Genomic DNA, 16,783 nt, shown 5'->3' on the forward strand with positions numbered 1-16,783 from the left:
CTTCTAAGGAACCCAAACTAAGGTGTATGGAGAGATTGTGGTTTATGGGAACCTCTTCTCACTTTCAATTTTTCCCTCACGGACTTGACCCTGACTTTTCTCCAGATACTCTCACTGTCTCTTCCCTTCACTCGGTGAATATTTTGATCTCCTCATTTCTTTTATTCTGCTTGTAAAAAAAAAAGTGTTTTGATATGATTATTCCGCCTCTTACTTCCAGAGGAAACTTGAGCATGTCAATGTCTGTTGGTCTATTGCCTCATCTCTTCAATGGGGCTAGAATGATCCCTGTTGTGAACATAGAAATCATATTCACCTAACAAAGTAATGACACAATGCATGGAAACATGGTTTAGAAACTTAGAAGTGCTATCCGGCAGAATCACTACTGCTATAACGAATGAGTAACATGGTGGTTACATGTGTGTATACATTTTTCTAAAATCTGTACTTTATTGTATGTAAATTATAATTTCAATGAAATAAAACTTACTTTAGGAGAGATAGTAGGGCAGGGCAATATCTACTCTGCTTGTCATGTAGTAAAGGGGTATGTATCAAAGCAACCCCAATTCCTATACAAGTAATTACAAAATATAAGGATTCATTTTAGCAGATTCTTCTGTGACTCGAGTAACTTACTTTTCTTGAGCAATAGTGAGTACTCTACTTTTTCTTGGGAGATAAATGGTTCTATGCAGATGTGGCGCTCCATGAAGTGATGTATGTACTACTGGGGCATCTTTTAATTAACATCCCCCAACAAGATTATCTTGTCACAAAATTTCTTGTAGTGGGATAAACTATTCAATTCTTTCTGCATCCCAATATAAGTACAAAGAAGGAGCTTTCCTATTTTTGCCTTTTCATCCATCCCTTCTGCTCGTCTTCTTGGATTGGAATAATTAATAATAATAATATTCCTAAATTATATTTTGGGGCACTAGGTCATGATGATAGCAAGGGAACTAATCCTTGTCAAGGGCATGGGAAGTCTGAAGAGTTTACTTTTGCTTCTGAAGAGCTAGGCTGCTGCAAATTCACAATCACTTTGTGAAAATCATTCCACTTGACTTCCTGTGCTGCACATTTTGCCTTGTCATGGAACAGATTGTGTGTATGTTGTCTTTCTGTTAAGACCATCTGACCTTGGAAATGAGATGAAAACACACTAGACCAAGTGAGAAACTATTTAATACACAATTTCCTCTCTATTGGTGCTTCACAAATTTTAATGAAAAAATAAATATTTAAGATGGAAAAGTATGGTTAACAAATGTTTCAACAGCTGCCTTTAGATGATACTTTACCCCAGTGATGAAATTCAGGAAGTGGTCTTAAAATTGGAGACTATTGTATCACCTGGCCAGGATCTAGTCTAAAACACCTTGACGGTGTTGGAATTCAGGTGGAAGCAGGTATTACCACAGTAACTAGATCTATAATATGAGCTTAATATCAAATACTCACGAAGGGAAAACTACAAAATAAATATTAGACTTCTATCTATTCTTTCAATTTTAGGATTTTTTAGTCATCCTTAGTCACCATTTTAGTGACTCAGTTTTACTTTGAAGGTGAATATTCCCATTCTACAAAGTGAGAAGAGTTAATTAGAGAGTATTTGCATGGGACTTCCCATTGAAATTCCAGAGCAAGGTCCCTCAGAGAACTAGTTATTTTTTATCATATATCTCCAACTGGGTCTTTAGTTTGACCTAATAAAGTTCACAGGTCCCCTGAAATTGTATAGTAAAATTGTGTGAAAATATTTTTTCCTGGGAAATGGCTCCATAAATTTCATCAGATTTTTCGGTTGGAGTCTATGACAACAATCCCCACCCCTCCGCCCTGCAATACATACTACTCTCCCCAAACCCCAATTCACAAAGACAAAAGTTAAGATCAGAGAGACTTGGTTTGTTTGGAAAAATTATTTAGCTTTCTGACCAGGTATATCGGAGTTCTTTAAATATTTGAGTCAATCTGAAGAGGGGCATTAAAAGCTGTTGATGGGAAAAGGAGGTCAGTTTTAGTATACCAACTCTTCTCCAAGCTGGAATGGTGTTATCCTTGTGAAACTCAGTTAAAATGGACATCTCAAGAAGCTCCAAGGGATAATAGATAAATTGGACTTCATAACACATAAATAAACTTTTGTGCTTTAAAGAATTAGTACCAAAAAAGTGAAAAAGACAACCTATGGAATGTGAGGAAATAGTTGCAAGTCATATATATAACAATGGTCTATTATCCAGAATACATAAAGAATCTTATACTAAATAATAAAAGGACAACCCAATTTTAAAAATGAGCCAAGAATTTGAATAGACATTTTTTCAAAGAATATATACAAATGGTCACAAAGCACATGAAAAGATGGCCAACATCGCTGCAAATCAAAACCACAATGAGATCCCACTAGGATGACTATAATTTTAAAAAGACAGATAATAAGAATTGGCTAAGATGTGTAGAAATAGGATTTCTCAGACATTGATAATGGGAATATAAAATACTGCAGCCACTTCAAAAAACAGTTTGGCAGTTCCTCAAAAAGTTATATATAGAGTGACAGTATGACCCAGCAATTTCACTCCAAGGTGAGTTGACATCCAAGAGAGTTGAAAGCATAGGTCCACATGAAAACTTGTACATGAATGTTCAGGGCAGCATTATTCATAGTAGCTAAAAAGTGGAAACCACTCAAATGTCCATTAACTGATGAAGTGACAAAATGTGCCATATACACATAATAGAATATTATTTAGCTATAAAAAGGAATGAAGTACTAATACATGCAACAACATGGAAGAACCTTGAACATATTACAGGCGTGAAAGAAACAAGTCACATAAGGCCACATATTATGTAGTATATGCCATGCATATGAAATGCTCAAATAGGGAAGTCCTTAGAAATTGAAAGTAGAGTAGTAGCTACCTGGGGCTAGGGAGGGTGGGTTGGAGAATTACTACTAATGCGTCGAGGTTTCCTTTTAGGGTGATAACAAATGACCTACAATTGATTGTGATGATGGTTGTACAATTTTGTGAATATATGAAAAACTACTGAATTGTATTCTTTAAAAGAGTGAGTGTTACGGTATGTGAATTATATCTCAATTAAAAACAAAAAAACAAGCTCCAAGGGGAGAAAAATTCAGGAGGGATAGGATTCTGAAAATCACCCAAGACTCTTAGAGATCCCTCAAAATGGTTTTTTTTGAAAGTAGGCTCTGTAAGCCAAAGAGATAGCTCAGAGCCCCCCAGAGTAGTGTGGGTGGGCAGATGATGGGCAGTGTAGAAATGCAGAGGTGGAGGGAAACATGGTAGCCTTGCTCTGGGCTCCCTTTCCTTGGTCCCCTGTCCCCCACTTCATCCAGAGCAGCTCTAATTGTATCTGTTTCACACTCTGGCCTCGGTACCTTCTGAAAATCTGATTGATTCTGTAGCTAAACACAGCCTGAATAAAACTAGAATAGTGCTATCATTTTATAGATGAAGAAACTAAGGTCCAAAAAGGCTGAGTGACTTGACCAGCTCTAGTTTGCAGCACAGCCAGGGCCTGATGGCCCACCTAAGCCTTCCTCCGGAGGCTGTCCTGTGTGCTTAAGCGCTTCTCCTTAACTGACGTTTGGATACGCAGCCTCCAGACCAGTGGGTCTCAAAGTGTGGTCTCCAGAGCAGCCAGCAGCATCAGGACCACCAGGGAACTTGTCAGAATGGCAGATTCTTGGACCATACCCCAGACCTATCAGAAACTCTAGGGGTGAGACCCATGAAGCTGGGTTTTAAAGCTCTCTAGATAAGTCTGATGCACACTGAAATCTGAGAACCACTGCTTTAGGTCATTCACGGGCAGCAAATGCATCCGGGACAGAAAACCCCTTGCATTTGACCCCAGTGCCTAGAACATAAACCCCAGGGAAAGTTCCCCAACAAGAAAATCAGTCAGGAGCGGAGGCTCATTGCTTGTGGTTGAGGAAGCTAATTTGGAGGGGAAAGAAGGTTTAAGATGGTCTTGCCAGGGAGGGAATACAACCGACCCACATGTAAAAATGGAAGGTGCTGAAAGAGAAAATAAATAACGAAGAAGGAACAAATATAAGTTAGTAAAATTAAATTATACTGAGCATGTAGGACTGGTATCGAAAGATCTGATTTGGGAGCAATTTATGCCAATTGGCAACAACATGAGAGTTGCCAGAAATGTTTCTGAATTAATTCTAAATTGGTATATGAATATCTAGCTGGCTTAAGGCCATCAGAGAAAAATGATCATGATAGTCTTTAATCAAGCCCACGTTGCTGTTTCTTTCTCCTTTACATTTTAAATACCACTTTGGAATTGGAAACTTAGCAAAGGACTAAACTTTTGGTCAGGGAAGATTCATACTCAAGTCAATCAAAGGAAAATTAAAGTCTGCGATTTCTTGGAAATTCAGAACCTGCTGCTGGGGACTGAGTAGCAGGGGGAATCTAACATTATATATCCTGAGAGATACCTTGATGTAAAAATGAGAGCTCTGCTGCTGTCCAGATGTTCTAAGTGATAAAATGTACTTCAAATGTGAAAATGACTTGCATTCTGGCAAACAGATTTGCTGGAGCCACCCGCCTAATAAATAAGATCATCAGACATCATTTGACTTAAAGGAACTTTATGGCCACCATGACTCCAGCCAGGAATCATTTCCAAGTGAGTGGCACGCTCATCAGCCCATGCCTTAGACGTTTACTTAACAAACAGACACCAAACATTCATTTGTGGCTTAATCCACACAATGTTAAGAATATATTTCTGAAATGAGCAGACTAGTGTAGATGGAAGGAATTTGTGAAGTTTTCTTCTACATGATCAATGGCGCGGGGGGGAAAAAAAATCTGTTTTTTTTTTTTTTTTACCTCTTGGCCCATTTCCATGCTGCAAAGTTTTGTTGATTGAGCTTTGGCATCAACCATAACATTAAACATGGTGCATATTGACTGTGGGACTCGAAAATCTGTTGATCGACTGGTTTTTTGCAGCTTAACTTCAAATGCAATCCTGGTTCTATTAAAACAAAGTAGGAAAAGACCAATTCAGCATTCAGATGGCAGCAGGTGGAGGAGACATTTTGTGAGCGGTCAGTGAAAAAGAAAATTGAAGGCTATAATCAGTTTCATTCGACAATGACTTCACATGTGTTCTTTTAAAAATGATTTTCCCAACTAAGGAAGGCCTATTCAGGGAGACAGCCACGTAAACCCTTCCTTTCTCGGCAACACACAGAACACCTGTAGCTCGGCGTATTTCCGTCTATAGTTTACGTGCTATGGAGAACCCTAATTGCAGGAGAATGAATGAATTAACAAAAACCCAATTACAGCATTATAGCATATGTAAGTTCTCTCACATTGGCAACTGCCTACCTTGAATCACTTCATTAAAAAAACAAAAAACAAAAAAGCAGCTTCCAATCTTCAAAATCTCAAGGTGGGGAAAAATCTTAAATGACATTTATTGTTTTTTTCCTTTCTTTCTGGTTTTGAAAGAGACTGAAGTTAAAAAAAAAAAATCTAACAAGCTTATTATATTGCTTTAAAGACTAAAAAAGTAAGATGGCTACCTTCGGGGAGGAGAGTGAAATTAAGAGAAGTGGCGATGGGGGACTTCCATTATATTTGTTTGTTTTGCAATGTCAATGTATTATTTTGCAATAAGAATACATTAGTTCCACATGTAAAAATGTCCATAATATACTTACCAATTCAAGAATTGTGTAATGGTGGAAACTTAATGTGACATTATTTTGACTCAGGTCAAATTATGATCCCAGCAACGTGCGAACCGTTCATGGGAAAAACCCAGTCCGACGTGGCCAGCTGGTAATACAGGTATTAGATCTAGTGCTTGGTGCCTGATATCAGCATCATAAAGGGGACTAGTTATATTTTAAAAGATTTCGGAGAAGTGGGTCACATCATCACACGTCTTTAAGGAAAAGCACCTGGTTAGTGAGTGGTTTTATTAAAGGTCCTTTCGTCCAATGCATCTTTTCAGCATTGTTCACTGTCAGGTTCTGGAGATCATGTAGCCACCAGGAAAGCATCACTTTAAGAGGCATTTGTAGCAGTTTTCTAACAGTGCATAGGGGAACCACACAGCTAGTTAGCTCAGGAAAGGGTGACAGCTTGCTAACACAACCTGGGTGCATGCAGGGAAGCCAAGTATAATTTCTAAGGTTGGAAGCCCAGTTCTTAAGACAACAACTGAAAAACAAACAAACAACAAACAAAAAAACTTTAAAACACTCCTATATATTATATGATCTCATTAAAGATAAATGTATCTTGGCTTCTAAAGCCTCGGTGCACTGAAGTAGCTTTCTAATCATGATGGTCACTTTAAGCTATGCTGAAAATACATCATTTTCTGGGTTTGTGCAAAGGGAACCTGATGGGGTCTGAACTGGGCAGGTCCCGGTGCTGCTCTTCTGAGGCTTGCAGGCCAGTTCTGGTCCAATTTGTGAAAGGGAAATGCTAAGTCACTCCCTTACAATGAAGTAATTGTCTTTTGTTTTCACAGGAGAACTGTTCAAGCCCTTAGAGTGTGGGGCTGTGAGAAGAGGAAGCCAAATGCAAAACTAATATGACTGAGAGGGCTCTATGGGGCCAAAAAGCCTGGAATGGAGAGGTCACTCAATCCAACTGACCTTCCTTGAGGGCCGAGTTAGGGTGCCTTGTTTTGTGTGGAGCATAGTACCTGATACAGACTAAGATGCGAGGCTCTGTAAAGTCCATCAAATGAATGAGTTAAATTTCTTAGAAACTTGGAAATGAAGAGTGCTTGATTGACCTTTTGGAGTTACATATTTACATCTCGAAATCATATCCTTAGTATGTTGTCCTTCTAGAACCAAGGCCATTTATTCTGTCCCAAAGAGGAAAGCAAAGGCTCTAGGCTCCACTAATGTAGATTCGATGCCTTAACATATCCAAGGACTGTTTCATATTTTATGCTCTGACTCTGGAGGTCTGGGATGAAATTTCCACCTGTGTTTGCCCTTGTCTGTGTTTCTGGGGCCTCAGTGGAAAGGAACACCAGCACTAGGTGTGTACGTATGTATTACCAACTTACGTTGACCAACTCTATTAATGAAAGGTTACTCAACAGCTACTATGTGCTAAGCATGATGCTGGGACCTGGAGAGGGTGAGGAGCTCAAAACCAACAAGACACACTCCCTGCCTCTGCGGCACTCACACTCTTTGAGGTGCCTGACTCATAAAGATATGTGGGAAGGGATAAAATAGAGCCACTATCTGCCTTTCACATATATGTCTTCCCTTTTTCTCCTAGCATCTTTCTATTATTTGTTTATACCCTACTCAAATGACTGGCTTCTCGGAGAAGGGCCTACATGTCTTTCTGTACAATTACATGCACAGATGAAAAGCTAGTGAGTCTTAATTCTAATGCATTGCAGCCCCTAGTACAGATCAGGGAAGAACATTTTGCTGCAGGGAAACTCCCTGCAAGTTTGTGTGAAATGGTTTGGACATCAGACAAGACTGGCTTTTCCTAAAATTGATACAGACTGTGTAGGCGATGGTGCAACTAAAAACCCTAAGGAAACATTTTGACCTTGGGTGTGAGAAATAGGCCTGCCTTTGATTTCAAGAGTGGGAAGAAAAGAGCAAAACACAAAGTGTGGATCGGCGGGACTTTAAGCCTCTCCAAGTACCGTCAAACACCGGCCAGACTCTCCATAGTCATGGTCCCTTTCCCAGTTCCTGCTGAGACACTCACCTACCTGGGCCTGTGTGGTTCTTCTGCCCTTTCGGTTTCCACTTTGGATGTTATTACTTCTCTTTTCTTTTCCCAAAATACAAAGTGATGAATTCAGAGTGCTCCCAGCCAAACCCATCCTCCATCTCCCACAACTGGTCCATCAGCTAAACTCTACAACATCTGGAGACCTGGAGTGGCCTACGCTACTTGTGGTCTTTTATTTTTATTTTTTGAATGAGGAAACATAATGGAACAGTTGTGAACTGGAGAAAGAACTTGGATGTGTGTCTGGGGATCGACAGGGTGATGATAATGATGTTAAACATGGAGCTACAGATACTCCATGAGGGAAGGGCTGCAGTCTCTCGTTCTTTACGGTATGCCAAGAGCTTAGCGCTCTGCCTGGCACATAGGAGGAGCTCAATTTTTGTCGAATGGCTGCCTGGCACCCTCCTTTTCTCCCCCTTACCTACAGAAGTGTCTACCTGGGAACTTCAAATGCAGCATTCCCACCTCAACACTGTATCCCACAGTGACAAAGCAGGCAAAGCGTCTCGTGCCCCCTTGTTCATATCTAGTTAGATTTGGGGCAAGACAACTAATAGTTGCGCATAGTACAGGATCAGTTCACGTGCACAGAAGGAGCGACACTGCCGGTCCTGCCCCTGCGGCTGGAAGTTGTTAGGTTCCTACTGCCTGTACTGGCTGCGCCGCCTCTAGAACGGTACGCGCGTCTTTTATTCCCATCTAGCTGTCCAGCCATGCATGCACTCCTGCACTGAGAACACATTTATTATGTAAATATTTTGTGCCAGACACTGCTAGATATCAGGGATACAGAGCTAAACAAGAACCGACATGGATCCTTTCCTCATGGAGCGAAGTGGAAAACACTGGCAGCCACATTGTCGGCTTTGGGACAGCTGTGGGGCAGGTGAACGGAAGCCAGACTTGGGTGGCCACCACTTCGGCTGACTTTGACAAGTGATCACCTTCTCCAGAAACTCCCCATTATGGCCTATTGAAAGAGGGGCCATCTATCCTGCCCCGAGTTAGTGTAAGTGGGGGAGGCATGCAGAGGCTGGCCAGACACCTGTGCTTACCTTTTGACACAGGATTCAATCATGTCACTTGCCATCAGCTTCAGCCGTTGTTCCAGGTGTTTTCCAAACTCTTCTTCGGGCCAGTGCAAGTCCCGAATGAAGGTCTGAAGGGCATCGAGTTTCCAGAACAGATCTTCGGAAGTGCCTGATCCGTTACTGGCAGGATAAAAATTAGAAAACAAGAGTCACCCACTGGCCTGGGGTTCTTAAAAGTTGACACAAAGACAACCGGGGACTAGAAGGCTTAAGGCAAACAGTGGCTTCAACATACAAAACGACGCGTGTTGGCAGTGGACATGGGGGCAATCTCCACTGGCAGATTTTGAGTTTTACCATACATGACTTAGTCGGCTTTGTTCAGCCAATTATTCCAGACCAGTGAGAAGTCTGAGAAAGGTATTGCCCCATAATAGCCAGGAGAACGGTGTATGGTAAAAATCAGCCTTCTATTAATAACCACATTAACACATGTGATGATTCAGATGAAGGCCACGAACCAGAGGGAGAAGTAAGTCTCAACAAATAATAACTACATGGCAACATGCAGTTATTAAAATTCAGGGTTTCATGCATTTCCCCAGCTCCCCTCCAGAGCGGAGGCCTCTTGGAGATTGCACAAGACTTAGTTTTAAAAGGACAGTGCTAACAAAGTGGTGAGCGAGGACCTGCTTTCTCTATTGAAGAGCTGGAAAGAAATTGGGGTGACTCAGATCGAGACAAGTACACCTGGATACCTTGAATCCAAGACTCTTGTTCAGTTTGGTTATTATTCCAATTTTCATAGCCCAGCCTGTTGCATAGGCAGCCCCAGGATGAGGTGAGTTGGGGGGGAGGTGAGTGGACGAGGGATATTTGCAAAGCTTTACGGCTCAAAACCTGAGCTTTACTGTGTTGTTTTTTTTTAACCATTGCACCAGCTTACCCAGTCCTCTGTACAGATGGAGAAATTGGTCTTGATTTCTTTCTGTACAATGACGTCTAAGAAACGTTTACCTGGGGCATCCACGGAAGGCCTGTGTGTGGGAAATGCTCCATCGCTCACCCTCTTGCCCTTCTCTGGCTGGCTTTCTCTTTTGTAACAATCCCATTTGGAGCTCTGAGGGGTGGCCACCTCCCACCCCCTTCCTCGCATACCACTAATGCTAACACAGTAATTTATAAAATGTCCAACACACCATGCATTACCACTTGTACTGACATCGTCTATAGAAACAGATGAGAGTGGGTGTTTCTATTGTGACAGATGCCAGCTGCATTGAATTAATGCTTCAGAGAGAAATATAGCTAGTGCATAAATGCATACACAGCTACTGCGGGTTGGGGAAGGGGCAAACTCCCAACATGCCGAGAGGGAGCCTACGGCCTGGACCAACAGGGTAACGTTTTCAAGGACAGACCAGTCTGAGGTCAGTACGTAGATGTATCTGACACGAAGGAGCAGGTAACATGGAAACACGTCCTTAAAATGAAAGGTGGCAAAGGAGGAAACTGGAATTATGAAAAGATATAGAATCAGGCATTTCCTGGTTGGGTGATTGAGAATCTACGCCTTCTTTTCAGATACTGCTGGAAGCATTCAAAAGTGGGGGAATGCATTGTTTCTCCATGAAAGTTCAGCCTTCCCCCCTGCCCCATCCTATGCTTGGGAAAAAGAAACCCCAACTTTGTCTAGTCTAAACCCCGTTTTGGAACTGCATGGTTGTATGTTTTAAATCATTAAGTACATATGAATGCAATAATTGGTATTTATTACAACAACATTTTGACACCCATCTGGTTTCAGAGTTTCAAAAAATTCTTCTAGGGTTTTTTTTTTCGTTTTCTTTGAAGAGCTTATTATTAAGTTTTGACATGAGGAAAAGAATATTTTCTTTTTATTTTTAAGATAAACTGTTAATGTTAAGGCAATAGCACCAAGATTATTTTGATTGCTGAGCAGTTACCAAAATGTGTTCCCACTCATGCCTTAATTAATTGAACAGAGACCATTATCTGCTTTATTACAATGTCTTGATTCATATCTTTTCAAAAACAATGTCACAGAGCATGCACAGAAGAAGGTAAGAGAAGCTTTCAGATATTTATTTTTTAATTATTAACAGATAATACCTAATCTAACTTTTAATACAGTCATCTTAGCATGAATATGATTTATGTTTTCTTAGAAGAGTTTTTTTCCAGATATAGATTTTTAGAGGTTTTCATTTGTCTTTAAAAGAGAATCAGACACATTGACCACATGATTTCACTGTGAATTTGTGAACAAACATAGGTTTTTAAAAATATCAGGCAGCTGTGGAGGAGCCAAGCAGAGGAATCATTTTAATGCCCTGTTCTCTACCTGGATTACCACAAAAATAAAAATGTTGAGGGCCATCTTGACGAATGTGATTTCGAGATTTCAAAACATCACTGCCAGTTTCAGATCATTTTTTATTCCTTTGATAATAACACTTCCCTTTGAAAACGTGCCAATTTATTCTTTCAAGAAAAAGCTTATCTGGCCTATAATTAGCTGTGGTCTAAGAAAAGGATCAAAGGAGGGTACGGAATCGCTAAACCTTATTTCACTTATTAAATCATGCACGTGGTTCTAATTTTATTTCCCTGAGGTAGAATTTAGGGGTGCTGGATCTTCTTCTTGCTAAGGAAAAAAAAAAGAGAGGATTCATTTCCTAAACCAGAAGAAATGGCTACTCAACCTCCACTCCCCTAAACTCCTGGCATTAAAGGAGTGGCTTGGTTGCCAAAGAAAAAGAAACCCATGCATTCCTGGAATTTGTGTGGATGAATGTAAAGAATGATCCTACACTCTGACCACAGATGATATAGCTACCCCAAAAATGTAATTATTTCTTGTTTAAACCTTGCATTCTCAAGTTTAGCAATCTTGCTGCCTAGATCTCAGTACTCTGTACTGTATTATGACCTTGGAAAGTATCTTTATATAACATTTGCATGACTAAGGCTTGATCCATTCAGAAATTTTCATTTAGCCCTGAACATACTGTTACTATATCCTGCCATTTGCTGACACCAGAAATATACTTTATGGTTTGACAGTCACTCGGAATTTTGTTTTTTAAAAGCAACAACAACAACAACAAAAATACCCTTAGCCTCTAGGTAGGTGGGCTTCCCTCTTAGATTTGGATCAGGCCAGAGATGACTGGCCAGCCCATCAAAGAGGTTCCCTGGACTACTTTTGGATGAATAACTCCTTAAGTCACGCCACCTGCATTAAACAAGAAAATCAAAACAAAACATGGGCAGAATCCTTTTGCAAAAGAATTCAGGAAGTGAAACATAGTCCTCAAACGTTCAGTGGGCGTAAGACAAATTGTTAGTGCTGTATATATAGCAAACGTCTTACAAACACGCCACATGCCAGAAATAAACAATATTGTCTCTGTATGATCAGCAAAATATGTCTAATTATCCCTCTCCATCTCTGTTATATAGGATGTATAGAAATAAACAATACATATCCATGCCAAGATCACTTAAATTTAAATTAGATCTAATGTGAACTGAATACACACTCAGCATCATATATAGCAGCCATCCATGACGGTGCCGAAAAAGTAGGCATTTGTGGGATGCCTAGAGGGATGTTAACTGGTAGATTTGGTACTTTGGGAAGGTTCACATTGGGTAGGTTCACATTGGGTAGGTTACTGGTTAAACTCCTGTGGAAGAAACAGACAGAAAGAAAAAATACCATCACGGTGACAATGCAGATGTGGCAGAAGCACATGACAGTTGTAAATAAATTGGCTAAGTCCACAGCAAGACAACAGCGAAAACTCAAGCGACACACTTCAGAAAGCAGCTTATGGATGGGGAGCTGTGGTGTGGCTCAATATCCAGAGAGAAATGACAAAAGTTAATGTAAAAAAATTAACCATAGAGTGACATAGAAGCATGGACACACATGGACACCTTCATGCAATGATCACATTATATATAACTTGAAGTACATGGAATTCCTAGTGGTGTTGGGGCTAGGGCTGCTGTCAAGTGGCCGGGGTTGACAGAAACTGTGGAGCTCTTTAATTTTCTTACTTTTATTTATAAACTATTTTTGATGGAGTCACATTTCTTAAATCAGCTTTGAGATACATGATGTAACAGAAAATTCACCCAGTTGAATGTATACATAATGGTGGTGCACAGAAAAGAAATTCTTTCCAACCGCTACCTCTGCAGACAGGTGTATGTGCAACGGGTGTCAGAGTTGATGGTGAAAATGAGAGAATTATATCAAGGAAATGACGAGCTTTGAATAATTTTATAGAACACTTAATGAAAATGGAAACTGCTCCTCCCAAACCAAGTCCAATTAAAAATTAAAATGGAGAAATGTTTGCGTGCACGCACGCGTGTGCACACATACACACACACACACATACAGAAAAAATCTCAAATTCACTTCTTATAGTAAATTCTTTGACTACAAGTAGGTTTAAAATGTAGCCTCATGTTACAGCAATTACCCTTGAAAGTGAGATAGAGGCAGGAGAAAGGATGACAGGGCTTCTGGGGTGCTGGTACTGGGAATGTGCAGTTTCCTGATCTGTGCGATTGTTATATGGGTGTATTCAGTTTGTGAAAATTAAAGCAGTGCATTTTTCTACAAAGAGTTAAAATTTAAGTTAAAAATTAATAAATTGTTTTAAAATGTGATGTCACAGAAGCTTCTTGTTTTTGAACAAAGATCGATCAACTGTTGTGATGAGAGATGGATGACTTCATGATTAACGGGAGAAAATAAAACAAAACAATAACCCCAACTCAAATCAACTACATGTCTTCTGAGAGACTGTGTCAAACTCTGCTCTACAAGCTGGCACCACGTATCTCTGTAGTGGCATTTTAAGGGTGTTCCATGCCGCCAAAGTCACTGGCACGGTAGAGCCCAGTGTAACTCTGCATCTGAGAGGAGCCCTCCTGTTTAAGTGGAGTTGACAGCACTTTGGCAAAGGAGTTGAGGCTTTCTTTTTGGAGCTTGCAGGAGAAGAGCAAGTTTTGCCAAAGCAGCTCTGCCCCGGGCAAGCTGTGTTTGACTAACACAACTCTTGCAAGGCCTGGAGCTGCCTCTGGGTTTGCTCAGGGGGGCAAGCCTTCGATAAGTCAGAAATTCTGGACCCTGGAGATAGTCTGGACATCTGTCTCCCTCTGAAACCACTTACCCTTTTACAATGACAATATAGCGCAGGCTTGTAGATGGAAAAAACTTAGAAAGCAAAATTGCCAGCCTGTCACTCTCTTCCTTAAGGGACACAGGTGTCTCAAAGGTTTACACTTCACATTGTGGGAAAACCAATTATACTTCTCTACTTGGGACCAAAGGTTGCCCTTGTGGGAATGGTCAAGAGAAGAAGCTAAATATGACTATTAAGTAGTGGGGAAAATGGAACTTTTCCTTCCATCTTTCTGTGTTTAACTGCGGAATTTGCCTTTGATTTCAGTCCCTGGTGGTTCTCTCTGTCTTAAACACTGCCATGTAACAAAACCGATTTCCACTGAGACATGTGTACGCCTATATAAGCAAATGTGATCATTAAATGACACACACACTGAATAATGATCAAGGAATTAGGAGATCTTTAGAGATGGCAGCCTGGAAAGTTAAAATGTCAATTCTGAGCAAATTAAAAGTAGCTAGGAATGAATAACATACAAATGTATGCAAAAGCAACTTAATTTAAACATATTAGTGGATGGTGGGTACACAAATTAGAAATGAGCTTCATTTTGCACACAAAAATTAAAAAATGCTTATATTAATCAAAACATATTGTATTTGTAAAATATGACATTTTGGCTGGACGACTGCACTGTACTCATATAGAAACATTTCTTTCATGTAACATATTATAATGCTCTAGTTTTAAAAGGCTGAAACATGTTTGGTATTCCTGCATTTAGCAAAATAGAATAGTGTATTACAAAGGTTACTAATATTTCCTTTGGATATTAATCACTTATATTAGTAATCAAAGAGGCAATTCCAAACATTATATCTCACTGATAGACATGTGAAAGGGGACGTTTTCTAGCAGCACTCAGGTCATATCAGCTTCCTGGTATGACCAGGATGGATGTAACAAATTATTATCTTATAGGGCTCTTTAGCAACTACCTAAAAACAAGTCTGTCATGCATCTCTGTGAGAGTCATAATTGGATATCTCTGACTAGTATTAAGAAGTGTGAATTGCAATCCTAACAACTGATATATGTTACGAATTAGACTCATTCATTTTGGGGATCCTGCTGAAAAAGGGTAGTGCCCATTTATATGAAAGGGCCCATCCCTGGAGCACTGGATTAAAAAATTCTGATCCACTTTCTCTCATATGGGTGAAAGTTACAAGTTTGTGTGTGCCTCATCATTTCTACTGATGGAAATGACTAGAGGTGGTAGAGTCGTTCCGTGCTTCCAGGATTAATTATCATCAAGATTGTGTCTCCATTGAGAGAGGATATGGTAAGGGTATTCTTTCAAAGACATCTTTAGATTTATGGACAGGGTTAGAGCTAAGATACAGAATGCCTTTTACTCTATGAGCCATTTCTTGCATGAATATATGCAACACATCTCATCCAGTCTTGGTATTATGGACTCTGCAATCTCTCTCAGTGCTTATTCTTAGATCTGAGCCCTACTTTGGGGCATGAGCATTTTTTGACATCTTAGAGTTTAGAGCGATGTTTATTAACCTTTTATTCTTTATCACCACCAGACCCTGCCCAACTGCCTTTCCCATGAAAACTTAATACCACCAACATACTGTATATGTTTATGTACTGTATACAGACCTGTGAGATATATATATATATATATCTCCAAATTTCATCAGCTTTGAGAGCTGTAAAGCCTCTGTTTAGAATGCATAACCTAGATAATACAGTTTCAAACTTCATGGGATTTTAGAACATTTTAAATCCCAAATATCTCTCCAGCCTTATGGCTTGCCTCCTTCATCGTCCACGCTGGCCCAAAGTGAACACCCAGTTTCTGTTACACACCCTACTTTCCCCCATATTTCCACTTTTGTTTGTGCTCTTTCCCAGCACCCAGCTCCTTTTGAAATCTTAGTCTCCCAGTTGTTTCCTTCATGACCCCTCAGCAGAAATCCATTCCCTTTTACTCTGCATTCTCATACTCTTCCTTATGTTATCTGTGCATTTGTACATCGGTGAATATTTAAAGCCATTTTTCCTGTGTGCATGTTGCTCAGACCCAACTAAATTGAAATCCCTGATTGGGAATGTATCTTGTTCTTTTTCCCCTCCCCATAGTTTTCCCACTATATCCTTACAATTTTCAGTCTGTATGGGTTTCTTAATAAAGGTCAGTTAATCAATAAATATTTCTGAAGCACCTGTTATGTCCCAGGCCTTTTTCTAGGTGCTAGGGAGGTAGTAGTGATCAAATGTGTATACGGGGTGAATATGAGAAGTCACATTTTCTAGAATGTTAGTGTTGGAACAGTCCTGGGTATTCAAAGTCCTTGTTTTGCAAAGGAGGATACTGAGCGTAAGAAAAGTCCTCTGATTTGCCCAAGTTCACCCAGCAAGTCAGGAGTCCTGACTCCAAGTTACTGAGAGTCAGGAGTTCTGACTCCATGTTTAGTAATTGTCTATTTCACGCCATATTGCTAAGGTGTCTCTGGTCTGGCAGTTTATTATCATCAAGATATTGGCATCTTTGAGAATCTGGAAAATGACATTATTTTAAAAATAACTTTCATGTGTATATCTCAGGCAGAGAGAGAGAGAAAGCATTTTGAGAAATGAGAAACCCAGATTTTTCAGTGCATATATATCAAGAAGCAATGTTTAGTTTCATTGTTTAGAGCCATTCTAACCTGACATGGCCGCCATGAAACGTGGATTC

The 16,783-nt window shown here is 40.0% G+C and overlaps 1 protein-coding gene across 20 annotated transcripts in view; it reads right to left on the bottom strand.

Annotated features, from left to right (window-relative positions):
• The window catches only part of CADPS (calcium dependent secretion activator), a 463,055-nt gene that overhangs the window by 72,185 nt on the left and 374,087 nt on the right, over positions 1-16,783 (bottom strand). For 13 of the 20 annotated variants that reach the window (XM_074313212.1, XM_074313209.1, XM_074313207.1 and 10 more), the window contains 3 exons: positions 12,421-12,567; positions 8,879-9,034; positions 4,908-5,055 (listed from right to left, as the gene is read on the bottom strand). In XM_074313212.1, coding sequence (XP_074169313.1) covers positions 4,908-5,055; positions 8,879-9,034; positions 12,421-12,567 — 451 coding nt within the window. The remainder of the gene's footprint in view (positions 1-4,907; positions 5,056-8,878; positions 9,035-12,420; positions 12,568-16,783) is intronic. The other 7 variants (XM_074313221.1, XM_074313220.1, XM_074313225.1 and 4 more) reach the window with 1 other exon arrangement.

This window comes from Rhinolophus sinicus, linkage group LG10, assembly GCF_036562045.2.
Source record: "Rhinolophus sinicus isolate RSC01 linkage group LG10, ASM3656204v1, whole genome shotgun sequence".
Classification (NCBI taxonomy): Eukaryota; Metazoa; Chordata; class Mammalia; order Chiroptera; family Rhinolophidae; genus Rhinolophus; species Rhinolophus sinicus.